The sequence below is a fragment of the Chionomys nivalis genome, chromosome 3 (genome assembly GCF_950005125.1).
Source record: "Chionomys nivalis chromosome 3, mChiNiv1.1, whole genome shotgun sequence".
NCBI lineage: Eukaryota > Metazoa > Chordata > Mammalia > Rodentia > Cricetidae > Chionomys > Chionomys nivalis.
In genome coordinates, this window is record NC_080088.1 from 40141398 (window position 1) to 40160346 (window position 18949).

The window sequence follows — 18949 nt, forward strand, 5'->3', positions numbered from 1 at the left end:
CACATTTACACCAATGGGAGAAAACGGCACTGGCTAGTCTTCTCTACCACGGCCTTATTCCCCTGAGGGAGTCTCACTGAACCTGTAGCTTAGCTAGGCTGGATTTTCCTTCACCCTGCAATGCTGGGTGGGGTTACAGACATGGATGACCAGTCCCAGCTTTTACCAGGGTGCCTAGGATTTGAACACCAAGTCCTTGGACTTGAGCAGCAAATGCTCTCCCCGATTCCTCTCATTCTTCTAATCTGCAGCTTTTCGGCATCATTTTCTAATTAATGCATCTTGCACACAATTTTGAGACTGAAAACTCAGCAATTGAGCAAACGATCCTGGATTTCTTGAGTTTGTGTTTTGAGCATTTCAGGAACTGCAAACATTGCTTACAAGACATCTACTGCTCCAAGCAGTGAGGGATGAAGACAGGGAGAAGTAACTCATCCTCTCAAGGCAAACATTAACACATCTGAAAGTTTCACAAATGTCGGACCCTAGTTTAGATATCAAGTTGACTTGAATATTCTAAATTACTTCTAACTCATCAGCAGAGAAGGTCTAGCCCCACTGCTGGCTTTGAGACAGAATCTACTCTTTAGCCTAGGATAGCCTGGAACTTACTAGTTTAGGCTAGTCTTGAACTTGTAGCAATCACCCTATCTTGGCCTCCTGAGTGCGGGGATCACAGGTGTGAATCACTATGATCAATTACTGTTGCCTATTTTTGAACTATTTATAATTAAAGATTTTATTTAGCTAGTAAATTCTTCTTAATACTAATCCTAAAATTGATTATATATTTCCCAAGGAACCTGAGAAAATGGGCTAGCTCCCACACCCCTCCCTGATATTCTGTGCAGCGCATCCCAGCAACCTTCCCATCCCTAGACCTGTGACTTGACTTCACAGATGTTCCAAATCCAACAATAGAACACAGGCATGCGGGTGTGGCACCCGTACATTCAACACTAACGACTTACCTACGCCACCCCTAAAGGTCAATGTTAAGATTTTATTAAGTAAACGTATTCCTTTAAGAATTTCTAATTACATAATTTCAAAGTTTACTTAATATGAGTTTCTGTGGTCTTTAGGAATAATAAAGGCTTCCAACATATTTCTAACTCTAACACTTGAGAATTTTATTCCAGTTAAAATAAAACCACAGCGTCACATAAGCATTTATAGAAGTCAAAAACTACATTCTTTTGGCAATATTCTTACTGAGAAAAATTTTATCAAGAATAAAATGTATATATACAAAGGAATACAAAGCATCCTATTTACAATAGAGGGCAAAAAACAAAGTAATCATGCTATGGCAGGGAAAACCAGACCCATTAACTGTATTTTAAATGCTATAAAAAGAAATAAGAGTTTGGTACATTAAGCAACCAAGAGACCAAAAAATATTCTAGGCTTCCATTATAAATATAGGTAAAATACAAAAAGGCTGATGGTTTGGGTGATTTCTTTTTTTTTTTTTTCCTTCTTGAAAAACTTCTCTGAAATTACGGGTGCATATTTTTAAATTAAAAATGGAAAACATAAAGCTATTTCCATTTCAGCTAACCCTTACATATAAAGAGAAAAACACATGTTGCTAAACTTAACTCAGAAGTGCCATTAGCTACATCACATGTGGCTGAGAGTGTTAAGATAGAAATACTGAGTCTATTTACATTGTTAGAAAGCTTGCTAAATCTAAAACATGCACTTAGGAACCACAAGATGCTATTCTGCTGATCTGAGGGATCTCATGTCATGTCTGTTTTAATTATATAACCTCCCCATATTTCTGAAACTGAAACAGCTATTTTTGTCTGATTAAACTTCTGAAGCCCAGAACTGGTGGGCAGAGACTACCAAGCTTGTCCAACCCGCAGCCCACTAGCCATATGCTAACTATGAATGCAGTCCAGTAAAAAAAAAAAAAATCATAAATTTACTTAAAACATCTTTAGGGTTTCTTTTCTGTTTTTTTTTCTTTCTTTTTTTTTTTTTGCAACTGCACTGCACATGAACTGTGTGGATGACCAAGTTGTGTTGCTTGTTAAATACTGACCACTTTGAAAATTACTCCAAATGGGGGGGGGGGAGGAAGGTTCTTCATAGACCAAACATTTACAGCTGGACCCAGGAAGACCAGGATAAATGGCAAAGATGGAGAAAATCTACAAATCTGTAGGAAAAGGATAGGTGGTAGGGAAAAACTACACGATAGTATGAGATCACTGGCCTATACATGAATTAAGAGCAAAATAATCCTTACTCACTGAATACAGAATTCCCCATGCTCCTGGGGAGTTCATCTAGGAGTTGCTTCCTTTTGTTCATTAGCTAAGAGCTGCCCATATATTTAAGAACTTTTTACCAAAAGTATCAAAGTATGGAAGGCTCTAATCCAATCACTGGATGGTACCTGATGGTAAAATAAACCACAGTTCCACCTTGAATTGCTGAGGACAAAATAGAAAGAGGAGCTCTCAGGTGCCCATCTTAGCTAGCGGATGACACAGGCCTCTATTCCCAGCACCTAGAAGGTAAAGGCCGGTCAATTATCAGATCACTCTCAGCTACAAAGCCAGCTCAAGGCCAGTCTGGGCTACCTGAGTCCCAGTCTCAAAACCTAACCAACCGAACAAGAGAAGCCCTTCAGTCATCTCCATCATCACACCAGAGACACCATTAATCTCCAGGATCAGCCTACAAATAGGATAAATCTGGGCTGTGCAGAGGACTGAGGTTAAGAGGAAATCCACTGTGTACAAGTGTAAACAGTGCGTAAATATTATCATGTATGTTTACTTCCCGTTTTCTCCATAATAAAGTCGGGAGAGATAAAAACTAAACAAGGAGGAAATAAAGGGGGTGGGGGACCCCACAAGGATTTCTAAAGACAAAGGAAGACTATCAAGGTATTAGTAGTTTAAGAATTAAAACATGCACACACACAAATGCTTGTTACCTCTGAATTAACATGCAGAATGGGGCCTAATATCAACCAATCAGCATATTTTGTTCTTCTGTAGCCCAGTAAGAACCACATTATTATCAGATGGCAAGCACATTAAAGAACAACAGTCCTTGATTGATCACAGATTTTCCAGTTATGCTAAGTCAGGCTGCACCATGAGCAAAAAAGCCACCAACTGAGCTTTAGTGCAAGCTTTTCAGATGCTCTGTTCTTGAGGACGTCAAGAGTTAGTGGCTTTTCCTGCTCTCCCACACACCTTCTCCCTACATTCACGCTGCCCATCACCCTTATCTGGAAACACAGTCTCTTCAGACTAGCCACACAACGTTCACCTCAGCTTTAGTTTTCTTTCAGAAACATCTTTTCCTGCCTTTATTCGCTATCAGCTCCTTCACGGTAATAACCCTAGCTATATTTGTGAATCAACACAACTTTTCCAAAGGCTATCTGCTGATTACAACTCGTTTCATCCACACTAAACATGAGCGATATTCAAAAAGCCGCATGAGTTAATTACCTATAAAAGTTTCACAAAAATGAAATAGGACTCAAATGATGAATAAATGCAGAAGCATATTGCTACAGATTAACTTTCTGAGAAGCTCGACACCACCTCTCACTGCCATCCAGTACAATAAGACAGACTACGGTAACATCAACAAAAATAACAAAACCAGAACCCCAGACTGCTGTAAGAAACCTAGTAGAGTAAATGACAAAAATCCCAAGACTTAGCCTAGTTATGAAGAGCTCCAGGTAAATTCTAGAAATCCCTCTGGTATATGCAAACAAAGCTTACACCCAAGATAGTTAATTAGATTTTCAGATGGTCAGGATCTCATAGCCAAGCATTGTACCTCACATCTATAACCCCAGGATTAGGGGGCCTGGCGTAGAATTACCAAGAGTTCAAGGCCAGGCTGTGTGAAATAGTGGGCTCTTGATCATCTTTGGCTAGAGTGGAGACTCTGTCTTGAAATAGCAATAAATAAACACAAAAAGAGTTCTCCTAGTTAGGTGTGAGCCTTTGGATGGGAAATGTCTCCCAAAGGCTCAAGTACTTGAATACTTGACTTCCTGCTGACGGTACTATTTGTGGAGGGTAACCTTTAAGAGGTAGACCCTTGCCAGAGGAAGTGTGTCACTGGGGCCAGACTTGGAAAGTTTATAACATCAGCCCCTGACAGTTAGCTCCCTCTGCTTCCTGCAGTGTAAATAAAGCACAGTATCTTCTTAGCCTTGCTGCTCCAACCGCCTGCCACCACGCCTTCTCCACCATTATGGACCCGCCCTCTGGAACTGTAAACTAAAAGCAAAAACTCTTCCACAGTCAGTTTCCGGCATGCTGCCTTATCACAGTAACAAAAAGCAACCAATGCAGGAGGCAGGGTGGTAACCGGCTCTGATGCCAGCACTGGGGGGGAGCGGGGGTGGGACTGGGGAGACAGGCAGAAGATCAACAGGAGGAGTTCAAGGTCAACATAGCGAGTTCCAGCCTGAGCACACAGGGGCCATCTTGTCTCAAAAACAAATGAGAATCAAAAGACAAAACCCTCTCTCCTAGATAAAATGTGCCCACTAAAGGTAACAAGACAAAACTAGTCCAAGTATTTAACAAAAAATTGTCTCATGCCTAGTTTAATTTAAAAATAAGCATTTAACCCAGCACTTTAATGTTTCTCATATTAATGCCAGATATACTGTATTTTTGGAAAACATGGTTCATAAATTGGGTTAATGAAAATTCTTAAAAGCACAGTATCTGATTAAATGAGGCACATCATATATGCTATTAACAACTCTCTTCCATTAATTGATCTAAATTATTGATCCATTTGTTAGATTAAATTATTTGGTCTGGTTAATTCTCATTTAATCTTTTAGGTCTCAGCTATCCCTCCCTCTAGAGACCTCCCCCAAATACACAGCACAAGTCCTAGTTACACAACTCCTACTGGCAAAATGCACAACCATTAGCAAAACATTTAAACATATTGTGTCATATGTGAAGGGACTCTGGCCAGTCAAGGCCTGGCAAACATGGCAGGGAAGGCCTTGTCCCTCTCCCCCACTCCCTCTGCCTTGCTAAAACCCATTAGATTCAGGCTAGCCACCAAGGTCTATTTCCTTATTTGGCCACTTCCTCCTCCTAAGGCTGACTACCAAAGATCAGCTATCAAGAGCCCCCTTTGGCTGACCTAATTAAGACACCCAATTAAAATTAAATACCTCGTCCTAACATGGGATTTCCCCCTTTACCTTTATAAACTGCCATTTTCCATGTGCCACATCTGTCTCCTCTCTATTCCCTTTCTCCTTCCCCTCCCCTCCACCTCCGGTCTCCTATCTCCCTCACCACAGCATCCTAGCCAATCCAAACACAGACCTCCCCTCTTCCTCCTCTTAAAAATCACACCTGCAAGGTCATTTGTGGCTGTTTCTGCCTGAGTCAAGAATCTCTCTGTGAAAACAGGTGTTTGGGTGTGGTTTGTGCTTAGTCTGGGGTTTGAGGGAGCCCCCGCTGTACAGGGGTCTCCTTCAATACGCTTATAAGCTTGCCTGCCAGTGATGGACATAAATAGACATTAAAATAATTTGCTGAAGAATGAGGTCACAAGTAAAGTCAGAAGAGCCTCAAAGTGGTAGAGAATCAACCCAGAGATTAGGCTGCAGCAGTAAACAGGGGTGGGGGGGTTAGGAGCGCCATCAGTGGGAGAACTCCATCCAAAGTACACGTCCATGTGAAGGAAAAGGGCAATGCAAAAACTCCTCAGAGTTGTAAGCCAACCAGCCAAGACAGCAGAGCTGTATGCTCATTCACACTGATCTACTCTCTCCGACAAAGCCGATGATTGGCGTACAACTTAGAACAATTACAAGAACGAGTAGACATCTTAGTTTACTTGATTCATAAACAGGTTAAGTCTCACCTGTCATAGGGTCAAAGAGCTGATTAGCTTCTAGGTCCGTGAAAGTACTGCAACAGACAGGACATTTGAAGGAGGCCCGATTGGTGGAATTTCTCTCATCCGTCTCAATCCTCCTTCTCATGTGGTCCAGTTTGTACTTGACGACATTAACAAGAGTACGATAGTTGATGAAGTAGTAGTTATGGCGCGTGGTTTTCCCATCTGCAGCCGTCTCTACCCTCATTCTGCACTTGATGAACTTGTCTCCCTTCAAGTTATTCAAAACAGACCGAAGCTGCTTCCGATCAAACTTGAGAAGCTCCAGCATGTCCTCTTCTTTCACACAAGGGTTGCGGATCAAGATGTCCAAAGCCAACACGTGCTCAATGCCGTAGAAGCCCCGGATGACATACTTGGCTAGCCGTTTCAATGCTGCTGGAACCTCGGTGAGGACATCTGGGTCTGCCATCTTCAACAGCAAGCTTCAACTTCAACTATATGGGTTGTGGATGGAGATTAGTAGGCATGACGACATGATAATCATTTTAATCTACAACCACCTCTAACCGGTAGCTGTCATTATTCTTAAAGCACCACAGAAGCATTCAGACAGTTTTTTAAAAGATTTCTCACACTTCAGTATTTAACAGAAAGCCAGGGTCTTCCTCTATAGCACACAAAAGACCACACCTAAAAAGCTTGACATAATCCTTAAACAGTTATATTTATGATCAACAGTGTACTGGATTCCAAAACACTATATTATTTCTGACAATGATATATTACATCAACACCACTTTATTTCATGAAGAGAAACAAGAACAAACAAAAACCTCTGAAAGGGTTCACTATTCTTAATGGCATGCATGCTCTCTAGTAATGGCTAGAAATCAAGAGATTCCTAACAATTACCCTAGACTTGACTTCTTTTCAGCAAAATTTTCCTGCTAAGATTCAAGGATGTTTACATAGTAACACTTCCACGATGAAGTCACGCAGTAAGAACAGAATAAGCACATAAATAACTTGCCAGTCGGGATGACAACGTTAAGGACTATCATAACTGAAAGAAATTAATGCTAAGATCCAAAGTGCTTTACCAGCTTGGGAAGTTAAGTCTAATTATTAAGTAAACACCTTCTAAACCTTAAAAAATAGGAAGGAAAAGAAGGGTGGGACCCCTTTAATCCTCGGTCCCTTGAAGAGCAAAGCAGATGCTGACAGTATCTATCTTCTAGGCCACAGATCAGAAAGTTGTCTCTCCAAGTCTCTGACGTGACAGCGCTTGAGCTGTGGACTCATGTCAGAGAGGCTACATTTCGGATGCTGTCTGAGCCTGATCGAAGGCTCACTCAGGCTCAAGCCATGCTTCTCTCAGAAGGAAACGGGTGCTGTGATGAATGAGGACGTGAAGTGGAGCCTAAGAGGACATGTTAACTAGGGCTGCTTCCACATAACACTGATATGACCAGACTGAACTAGCCAGGCTCTCCGCAGACTACAGCTGGCATTTCTGATTACACAGAAAAAACTTTAATAGACACCCCGCTGAACCAGTCTATGAGCATCACGTTGTTAACACCAGTTTTCAACTAAACCTTTAATTTGAACTCTGAAGTAACTGACCCTATTGGATATAATGCTTCTTTCTGTAAGAAATAATATCTGCAGTACTATACTATAAAATCCAAAATAACCAATTCATACACTTTTTATGGGGAGGGGTGGTTAAGGTCATACCTACAGTAAAGAAAAAATTAGGTTACAATGTCTACTTTAAACCACAGTACTGAGGCATAACCATACACACTGGAGATAACAAAGTAGTGCCTAGACTCACTAGGTTCAAACCTACACTCCCAGAGCCTTGACGTCACCCTAGATGTTTAGGAATGTCTGGATTCATTACCGAATCAGAACCACAGCACAGTATCAGATACATTTTGATCCCCTTTCCAATTCTGTCTACATGGTGCACTTAAAACCAGATTTTGCTTTTTCTTTTACAGACCCAGTTACTAACAGAACAGAACATATGACTTCAGAAACATCCCAAAGGCCAGATGGAGGCCTTCACGCCTATCCTTTTCTGTATTGCCTTCCATTGCTTCGCTCTCCTCTGTCCCCATCCTCACACGCCCTAAGATTCAGAGTATTCGTTCTCAACTCTGTAAAGCAGAATCAGTTAGACAGCATTTTAAGCATACTAACTATCTCTGGGCCCTATTCCCAGGAGTATTGCTTCAGCTAATATAAAAGAGCCAGATTAGGAATGCCCCTAATTTTAAAATCCCTTTAGATCACTCTAATAAGCAACAAAGTCCCTGATCATTACTCCAATTTGTCCCATGGCTATTTTGCATCCTGCAAAAGAACACCCTGCATGAAGAGGTCCCTGCACTACTCGCTGCTCGGCCTGGTTCCTCTGTGTGATGGACCTCCGCCGGCTTGAAGACCAGTGCAAAGGAGTGACTCACATCAAGGCTTTTCTGGCCAACAGTTTGAAGCTTGGAAATCCCAGGCCAACTTCTTACTGTTGGTCCCGGAAAATCCACAGCCTTGGTTTCCTCACATATGTAATTAAAGTGCTTTTCCCACACAGTTAATGTATGAACTAAATCAGACCTAACATGTTCTGCTTCTGGGCTGAACTAAATCAGATCTAACATGTTCTGCTTCTGGGCTGGTATATGGGTTCAACTGAACAGAACCAACTCCCCATCTAACTTCTTCTTACGCCAGTGAACTGGTGGGATGTAGCTGGTGGCATTGTGGCTGTATCAGGCGCTGTAGTAAGAGAACCTAAAACTGAGGAAGAAACGGAAGAATTGCAAGGGCAAGATAAATGAAATTTGTTACAGAAACACAGTCAAATGGAGCCAACAATATACTAGGGAAAAAAATCCCAAGTAGTGGTTTCAAGCCATTGGAAGGAGGGGAGCGCATGAGAAAGAGATAACCTCACGTTCAGAAGTCTGACTCGGGTGAAATGCATGCTACTCCTCTGAAGACACACACAAGGGAGCTGATATGAAACTGGAGCTCAGGCGGGCTAGCTAGTCCAAAACTCTCAAATTTTAAATCTTCCTGCCTGACCGGGGCCTTCGCTCCTTCACTACTTCCCCAATCAAGACGAATCTAGCTCTGAAACTGGCAGCCATTTTGGAATGTTTAGAACATTTTATGAAGCAGTTGTCCACATGTAATATAAAAATGCAAATAAACTTCAACGTCCAACAACTTTTGAAAACTGAAAATAAGTGAAAAAAAAAGTGAGCCCACATTTCGAGAACAGTTTCTACAGCAGCTGACACCTAAGGAACTTCTCTGCTCTATGGAGCCTTCTTAATGTAGCTCTTATTTTATCTCCCTCTTCACAGTAAACAGGCATCTCCCAACTTCACCCTACCCAGTCTAGACCTATATTCTAATTGTACAAACATTTAAGAACTGCCAGGCTGTAGGGAAGGACGCCTTTAATCCCAGCACTCGGGAGGCAGAAGCAGGCCTATCTCTGTGAGTTCAAGACCAGCCTGCTTTACAAGAGCTAGTTCCAGGATAGGCTCCAAAGCTACAGAAAAACCAAAATAACAACATCAACAACAATTAAGGACTACTGTGGCCCAGGTGTAGAGTTGGGAGAAACAAAGCTGAAATCCCTCTTTTTGCCATAGTTAACCTCACATCCACACACCGGTTCCCTCAGCCCTCAACGATAAGCCCAAAGTTTTCTCCTAAAGGTCTTTAGGCTTTGGGTCATGTTATCTGGTCCTCCCAACCGTAACATCGAATGCTTTCCTTCGCATTTCCTCATAATTTGTACAGTTTCTACCTACATCTCTAGGACCAGAAACTTCATCTTGTTCACCCACGCTAGCACCTAGCATGAGCTACTCAAGTACTTAAATCAAACTTTCAAGACATCTTCCGGGCACGTATCCTGCCAGCTTCCACAGAACACAATAATGACAACTATAAGCCATCCTTTTCTTTTTAAAACCTGTCACTGCTTTAAGCAAGGAGTTACGAAGTTAAATTTGTGACTTTTAAAAAAAGACTACGCTGGATGAAGAGTGGCAGATAAAAGAACAAAGTGGGTGCAGGACGCCTGGTTTGTTAAGACCATTTCGAATTACTACTTCCCAAGTTCTAGAACTTGGATTCGACGAGGCCTCTACAGTTTTTGTTACTGTATTTCACGAACTCTCCATCCCTTCGTCCTGTGAGGGGCCCGTGCGGACCCAGGTGCCCTCCTCCAGCTGTGCTCAGGAGCGTCCAGACTCCGACACCCCACCGGGGGCTCCCGGACCACAGCCGACGCCGCCGAGCCCGTCCTACCCGAGGTCGCACATGGGCCGCTCCCGGGCAATGGTTCTTTGGAAGATTAAGAAGAGGACCAAGACAAGAGGTGGTCGAGGAGAGGGGACTAGAGAAGGCAGGGACGGGCAGGAGAAAACGATGAAATACCACGCCAGGTCGGAAACCGGGAACAAGGATCAGGGAATAAGGTTTACCCAAGCGGACGCTCCAACACTCCCACTACAGCCGCCCTCGGCACCTCAACTACCGGCTTCAGCCAGCCCACGCCACTTGCGAGACAAGGACAAACGCCTAATTCCTGCGACCAGTTTGGAAACCACCCGTTAATCCGCACGGCGAAGCTTTCACTCAAACCACTCATGCTCTGACCGACCAATGAGATGGTAGGCCCTGCCCTCAAACCATGATCTGATTGGCTGGGAATCCAGGAATGGGCGTTAACCTCAGGGAAATCGTGGCAAGATGGCGTCCCTGGATCGAGTGAAGGTTCTGGTGTTGGGAGACTCAGGTGAGCCGCTTAGCCCACGTCTGGAACTCCCGATATGCCCGAACTACCGGATACTCCCCAGTCTTCGCTGCTTTACCCCCAACTTCCTAGCGTTTGGGTTCACGACTGAAGTCCTTTCCAAGACCTTAAAACTACACTTCCCAGAGGACTTTGCTCCTTTTGACGACGTGGCAGCGTGTCGGGAAGTGGGGGGCGCGGAGCCCGGGTCTTTCTCTGCTTTTGTTTTTCATCACGTCCGTCTCCTAGGCGACCCCGGCCGAGGGTTAATGTTGTCAATTCCTTTATTGCTCTTGTTAGGCAGACAAAAGTTGATATAACCGCCCTTTCAGGGAATTTTGTTCATTAAGTCGGATATACATTAAGAATACTCTGACAGGTATTAATGCCTTTAATCCTAAAATCAGACCTTTAACTCCATTCTACAGATGATAAAAGTGAACCCAGAGTCGTAAGCTGTAGCATGCAATGTGATTTATTTTTTTAAATGGAGGTCACGATTTCCCTTTTCACTTCCTGATTCTCATCTGATAGTTGAATACCTATTAAGTTTTGAGATGTACGAAATAAAAAAAATTGATAAGGGTCACACTATGAAGCAGCTTAATGCTAAATACAGTTTAATTTAGTATCAAAATCGTTTTTATAACCTGACCATTTTATAATTGCTACTGAAGTCTATATTTTCCTCTCCTGCCTCATAACTTGTCTCTTTCCCATTTCCAGATCTCAAGAACTTGAATGCACCCCAACCATGCATTTTATAGATGTGCTTTTAAATGTTGGTGCTCTAAACAGACATTTACTGGATGCTTGGGAATAGAGAGGATATATACCCCAAAGAGCTGACCTATTTAATTCTAAGACTGAAATCAGTCTTAACTCTCCCCCATTGTTTTAAAATTTCATCTTTTTGTAATTTTTTATTTTTGAGATTATAATTTAATTAGAACGTTTCTTCCTACTTTTTCTTTCCTCTAAACCTTTCAATTTACTCCTCCTGCTTTTATTCAAATTTGTGGCCTCTTTTTTTCATTAACTATTATTGCCCACATATACATGTATATTCCTAACTATAACCTGTTACGTCCTCTTCATGCTGCTTGTTTATATGTGTTCAGGACTGACTGACCGGCACTGGACAAACAGTTGGTGTGTCCTCCCCTGGGGAGGACCACCTCTCCCAATGCCAGCTTTACCTTTGTCTGTAGTTCTTGGTGTAGGGGTGAGGCCTCGTGGGCTTTTTCCCTGTCCAGTGTGGTGTATTCGTTGGTGTCATCCTTGTTCAGCTCATGTTTGGGCAGTCATATTGGCGGGACTCATGGGTGTAGCTTCTGAGATCACTAGGAGTCACAGTCTCACAGCAGACTCCTCGATTCTCCGGCTCTTACAGTCTCTCCACCCCTTCTTCCGTCCTGTTCTCGGAACATTATTATGGCGTGGGAGTGTTTTGTAGATGTATCCACTGGGACTGGGCTCCACAGCTCTGCAATTTGCTTGGTTGTGGGTTTCTGTAATGGTTTCTGTCTGCTGCAATGTGACGTTTCCTTGATGAGGGGCAAGGACTACCTTTATCTGTGGGTAAAAGGACATCTGTTTATAGATTGATGTTAACGTTCCAAAGTTCTTAAATAATTAGTTAACCACTCGCTATTCCCGGGATGTCATTTGTTCTTACTGTTGAGAGCTTCGCTTCCTTTTAACTACCACCCAAAGCATAGTTCATAGAGAACCAAATAAACTATGTGATATTAATACATGGAGATACTTATCCTCATACAGTTAAGCCAACTTTAGGCTCAAGCACATATCAAGATGTTAGATAACTAAACCCCTCGGTATGTGTTGTCTGAGGTTTCTGTCCTGCCCGGTCCTGCAGTCATTCAGTCCCAAAGAATCACACAGAGGTCTCCATTAGTTATAAATTGATTGGCCCATTAGCTCAGGCTTCTTATTAACTCTTATAACTTATATTAACCCATAATTCTTGTCTGTGTTAGCCATGTGGCTCGGTATCTTTTTTAGCAAGGCAGTCACATCTTGCTTCCTCTGAGGCTGGGTCACAACTGCAGAAAGAACCTTCCTCTTCCTAGAATTCTTGTTGTCCAACCTCTACTTCCTGCCTGGTCCCCTCACCTATACTTCCTGCCTGGCTACTGGCCAATCAGCATTTATTTAAAATATAAGTGATAGGGTACAGACCATTGTCCCACAGCAGGTATGCCTCCAACACAAACCTATATGAAAGCCCCCAAATCAACAATATACCCAAAGACTGCAGATGGCAGGCACTATGCAGTAAGTGTAATGACAAAACTGATTTTGTGTGCCTTCGAGAACTTGTATTCAATACCCAATATCACAGCATGACACAAAAGGTCGTAGAAGTTAGTAGCACTAAAACCCATTATTAGTTAAATGAGCAGAGCACATCAGTAGAAAATTTATAAGAATGGGAAAAAATGATTTGCAGACATGATCATAATGTAGATCACTGTGGGTTTTTAAATTACTTTCCAGAAAGCTGAGAACTGAACCCAAGTCTCCTCTGAAAAAGCCACAAAGGCTCTTAATGGAGGAACCACCTCTCCATCTCTTCCACCTTGCGTTGTCATTGTTTGGGGGTGGCCATGTTTGAGACATGGTCTCACTATATAGCACTGGCTAGCATAGAACCAAGCTGGCCTAGAACTCACTGTGTAAACCAGGCAAGTCTAGAACGCAGAGATTCACCTGCCTCTGCCCCCAACCTTCTTTTTAAGATGAGGTCTCTCCTTGGCCTAGAGTCCCTAAGCTAAGACTGTCAGACTAGCAAACATCAGGGATTGCCTGCCTCTGACTCCTCAACACTGGCATCACAAGCCTGCGCCTCTGCCTGGCTGTTGTGTGTCAGTTTTGTGGATGCAACTCTGGTTCTCAAGCTTGGAAGGCAAGTACTGGACCTCAGCCAGTTTGTATTGTTTTTAAGTACACTATGTTTATGGTCACAACATGTTCATAGAAAACCCCTTATGGCCAGGCAATGGTGATGCACGCCTTTAATCCCAGCACTCGGGAAGCAAAGGCAGGCGGATCTCTGTGAGTTTGATGCCAACCTGGTCTACAAGAGCTAGTTCCAGAAAACTCCTTTTGGTTGGCAGTAGTGGTCTAAGGTAATTTTTTCTTTTTATACTTTCTCAGTTGTTGGGAATACAGTTTTCATAATAAAAAGTAAACATGAGTTATAGACCTATATATAATATTGAACACAGAGAGATTTCCTGAATTTTTGATACAATTATCAATTCATAGCCAATTAAGTGAATGAGTGACTCCACCCAGGATGTAAATAGATGGTTCATCCCTTTCCTCAACCTAGATCTTCAAGACATGTCCTCTAGTGTTAGCGACAAGATTGTCGGAGCACAAGAGATCCAGAAAGAGATAAAATACTACTTCAAAATAAAAGGCAATAGTGAAGAAAAGAGAGAATTATTATTATTATTATCATCATCCAAGGATAAATCTAGGACAAAGTGGTTAGCTGCTTTGTAAAAACCTATGTGTGAGAACTAAGGCTCTTTGCATGGGAATCATGACATCATGAATTCTGTCACTGACGGAATTGAAACAATTTTGCGAGCTATTCCCTGGCTTACAGGCAGTGGATATTACAGGCAGTGGTATAGATGTCCCATTTAGGGCTCCGTACCTAACTGACAGAGACCGTGTCTCTTCCACAGGTGTTGGGAAATCGTCACTCGTCCATCTTCTATGCCACAGTCAAGTGCTGGGAAATCCGTCGTGGACTGTGGGCTGCTCGGTGGATATCAGAGTATGTGTTCTCGTTTCTTTTTTTCACTAGGTATATTAAACATGCTTTTCAAATCACGCTTAAATTACAAGACTTGGTTAAGATTAAGTAATAATAATGACTGGGATTGATTCGGAGCCTACCATGCATCAGTACTTTACTGTCATTCCCTATTTAATGTTAACTCATGAGAGAGAAAAAAACAACCAAATTTCTTCAACTCAACAAGCTAACTCAACACATGAACCCAGTGGTCTGATTGTACAGGCTTTTATTTTAATGACTATAGTTTGAGAATTAATATTCTCCCTAAGCCTGTAGCTCTAAGACTGTAAACTTATGCCTAGAAGTACATATCGACCAGTTCTCACGGTGGATCTCTTGTGAAGGGGAAGCACTCTCCCCTGGTGCAAGGTTCAGCAGAGTATGGACAAGTGGGCACAACTCTTTCCCACGTACTGGTTTATTGGGTCATCACACACACACACACACACACACACACACACACACACACACACACTCTCTGTGGGACCTCCAGTGGGAAATTTAGTCATGTAGTCAATAACCTTGGTTCCCACAGTCTAATCTCCACTTCATTCTCTGAGATACATTAGAAGCCACCTCTCTGCAACTATCTTCTCTTTGGCAGGACATGCAGTCAGGAAAGGAGTCTTTCATATAGACCGCATTGGGAGCTTCAAAGATAAAGGGATGTCCAAGCCCAGAGAATTGCCTTTGTTTTGTGTGTGTATATGAACTGGAAACTTTACAGAAGAGAGGGAGGGCAGTAGGAGAGGAATAAAGAAACTGATGCAGAAAAGTACGTAGTGAGAGTTCATTTCGCCCTCAGATGAGTCGCGCACTTGCTGTGAGTCTTCTCTGAACCCTGCAGGGGACACTGAAGCTGGCACGCAGAGGTCCCTGATTATTTGTAATTCTTGGAAAACATGCTACTTTTAGAACTTTTTCCTTGTTTATGTGCATCGGTGTGTGTACCACATGTGTGCAGTGTCTACACAGGCCAGAAGAAGGTATCATATCTCCTGGGACTGTTGTTACAAACAGTTGTGAGCTACCATGTGGGTGCTGGGAATGGAACCCAGGTCCTCCAAAAGAGCAGTCAGTGCTCTTAATCACTGAGCCATTTTTCCAGTTCCATGTTCATATTTTTCTTCAAAAAAAAAAAAAAAAGAAACAAAAAACTCCCCCACCTTGTTAGGGAAGCCCTGTGTGCTATGTTGTGTGCAAGTATCCTTGTTTCTGCTGTTGTTAGGGAAGCCCTGTGTGCTATGTTGTGTGCAAGTATCCTTGTTTCTGCTGTTGTCAGGGACCTAGCAAGTTCCGCGGTGCTCAGAATTTCTATCTCAGAGTTCCTGTGCCACCTAAATATCATGGATGCCCCCCAACACCTGATGTGACACAGGCCTGAGGTTTCCGTTTCCTGCATATCTTGTCTCTGTTCTATGGCCGCCCACCTACAGTCCCTGACAGGATCCCCTACTCTGTGGACCGGTTCTTTCATCTGCCTCCTCCGCTGACTGAGGAGCTTGTCCGGGGCTCACAAGACGGGGATGGCAATCTATTCCTTACTGCTCACCCACACATACTTTTCCCTTAAAAACTGGAAAACGAGTCTACCATTCCTGGATCCCCACTAACACCCCAAGCACCAGCCCTCAAGCCGTGTCTGAGTCTGGGTCATTTCCCTCGTCTTTAGTTTTAAGGCTTCCCTTCATCTCCAGCATCTACAAATATCCCTTCCTTTCTTCCTCGGTCACTAGTTTGTCTTCTCTCGCTTTCCTTCTCTCCGTTCTCCCCCTCAAAATATTTTTGTAACATTTCTTTGAGTTCAGAGTAGAAAAGAACTAGACTCATTTCAGCCTAAAATGTTCTTATATTCTTAGCTATGTAAGAAAACCAGGTTCTGAGTAATGAATTCAGTAGCAATTTTGTCTAGGTTCGGGAGACCCAGTAACATATTCTGGACAAAATTTTCTTTAGACTTTTCTAACTCCCTTTCAGAGAAAGATCATAGCACATTGAAAAGAAACTTAGATCCTGTATCAATTGCCTTTTCTACTTAAAGAGTTACCTTAAACTAATCAATATACCTCCTGAGGCCTAGTTATGTCATTTATAGGAGAGAAGAAAATCACATAGTTCCTGACTTTTGCACAGTTTTCTGCCCCTCCTTTTACCCTCAGCCCACCCTTCATGCCTGTCCCCACCCAGTGCCAGGTAAGCTCATGTTATCACCTTTTGTCTTGTACATTTCCCTTCTGTCTTATTAAAGTGGCTAAAGTCCAGTACATCTTAGAATAGACATTCCTGTGGTCACTAGCTTTGTGCCATCCCCAGTCCCATCCCGCCCAGTGTGTGCACAGGAGTTATGTTGGTGTGTGGTGCTAGAGCTTTGTGTGCACCATTGAAGGCGTAAGCACTTTGCCCTTGAGCTCCATCCCCAGCCCAGATAGAGAACTTTTTGTACATATACATTATTTTAAAAGTGCCCTGTACTCATTGATTAATGAGAGTTTTATCCTGACTCTTACTGAATTTTATTCATTCTGTCTTTATAATGATCACTATTTTCCTGCTTTGTTCTGCTTATTAATTTTTTAAACACTGAACGCACCTTGCCCTCCTGAACTAAATCCAAACCACCACCACCTCTACCGTGTGCCTTTACCTTTGTTTGTATCTGTACAGGTGTTTTACCTGTATGTTGTAGCTGTGTACCACATTTGCAGTGCCCTCAGAGGCCAGAAGAGGGTGTCAAATCCTCTGGAACTAGAGTTACAGACTGCTGTCAGCTGTTGGGGGGTGCTGAGAACCGAACCCAGATCCTCTGGAAAAGCATCCGTGAGCCCTTAACCCCTGAACCATCTCTCCAGCCCTGCCCGCTCCAAACTTGTCTTGACATGTTAGTCTAGACCAGTTTTCTAGTATCTAGACTCAGTTAACTAGTATGTTTTTCAGATATTTGCACCTAAATTCATGAGAAGTCTTAGTCTATTTACTTTTTTCTAATTTCATTGTGGAGTTTTGACACTATGCTAACCTGTTCCTCAGAAAGACTTTGTAAGACTGATGCTATTTATCCTTTGAATTTACAAGTGAAACTAACTGTGCTTTTTCTGTGTGGAAGGGTTTAAGTTCAGTAAAGAAAACAAGAAAATGATTGCATTTCTTCCCTTGTCAATTTTTGGAGATTTGTGTTTGAAAAAGAATTTGTTCATATCAAGCAAATTGTTAAACACTGCACATTGTTTCTCTATCTTAGTTTCTTTCAATAAGACAATTGACTAATACAATCATTACTGCAAATCCTATAGATGTTTTTTTTTTAAATTCTGGTATGAGTAATGTATAGTTTTTCTTTAAAAATGTATATTTATATATGGGAGGCATATGTAGTATGCCGCACATGTGGGGGGCAGAGGACCCCTTGCAGGAGTGTTTTCTTCTTCTACCATATGAGGTCTAAGAATAGAATGCAGGTTGTTGCAGTTGGAGGCAAGCCCCTTACTCAATGAATGATATTGCCAGTCTGGGTGCTCTTTTATTGATCAGTTTTGCCAATGGTATAACAAAGACAAGTTTTTGTTGTCACTTTTGTATATGTTTTGGGGTTTTCTTGGGGGATGGTACTTGTGCACGTGTGTGCAGGTGCATGTACAAATGGCTGTGGATACCTGTGGAAGCCAGAAGGCAACCTTGAGTGTCGTTCCTCAGGATCCACCCGTCTTGTTTTTGAGACAGAGTCTCATCAGATTGGAGCTCACCAAGGGGGCCAGGCTGTGTGTCCAGCAAGCCCCAGGAATCCACCAGGTTCTGCCTTCCCAACTTTAGGATTATACACGCATGCTACCATACCCAGCGTTTTTACAACATGGGTACTGGGGCTTGGGACTCAGGCCCTAATGCTTGCCCATCAAGGACTTCACCAGCCGAGCAATCTCCCCGTCCTTGCGCTTGTTTTGAATTTCACTGTGGTGTCCACACCTCTGGGATTAATTTGCTCTCTTTCTTCAAGCTCCCTAAAATGAGTAGTTGCTTCATTGATTTCTTTCAGGCTTCTTCCAGAGAGCTCCTAGGCATGGAAATTTCTGTCTAAACACAGCTTTAGCTGCCTTGTTATCATTCAGTTCAAAACATTGTCTAGTTTCCATTGTGATTTCTCCTCTGGCTCATTTGTTATTTGAAATGTGCTTCTTAATTTCCAAACATTTGACAATGTTGATGATCTTATAATTACTGGTTTCTAGCTTATTTTCGCTGTGCTCAGAGAATATATATTCTATGTAATTTCATCCTTTAAAAATGACTGAGATTTGCTTCAGGTCTTGTTTTATGGTCAATTTTGTTAAATAATTGTTAGGTGTCTCGTATCTAAGACAGAAAAACTGCATATATGCATATTTTGTCATTGCTGTGTACAGTGTTCTGTC

General features: G+C 42.4%; 2 protein-coding genes across 3 annotated transcripts in view; one reads left to right on the plus strand and one right to left on the minus strand.

Annotated features, from left to right (window-relative positions):
* Positions 1-10515, minus strand: part of Gtf2e1 (general transcription factor IIE subunit 1) — a 29480-nt gene extending 18965 nt beyond the window's left edge. Inside the window, exons 1-2 of one of the 2 annotated variants that reach the window (XM_057765819.1) lie at positions 10395-10515; positions 5902-6374 (exon numbers count right to left, since the gene is read on the minus strand). In XM_057765819.1, coding sequence (XP_057621802.1) covers positions 5902-6349 — 448 coding nt within the window. In that variant the 5' untranslated portion in view covers positions 6350-6374; positions 10395-10515. The other variant, XM_057765820.1, reaches the window with a different exon arrangement.
* Positions 10516-10657: 142 nt separating this feature from the next.
* Rabl3 (RAB, member of RAS oncogene family like 3) overlaps positions 10658-18949 on the plus strand; it is a 32989-nt gene continuing 24697 nt past the window's right edge. Inside the window, exons 1-2 of the mRNA XM_057764490.1 lie at positions 10658-10708; positions 14428-14519. Of these exons, the coding sequence (XP_057620473.1) occupies positions 10663-10708; positions 14428-14519 (138 nt within the window). The 5' untranslated portion in view covers positions 10658-10662. The remainder of the gene's footprint in view (positions 10709-14427; positions 14520-18949) is intronic.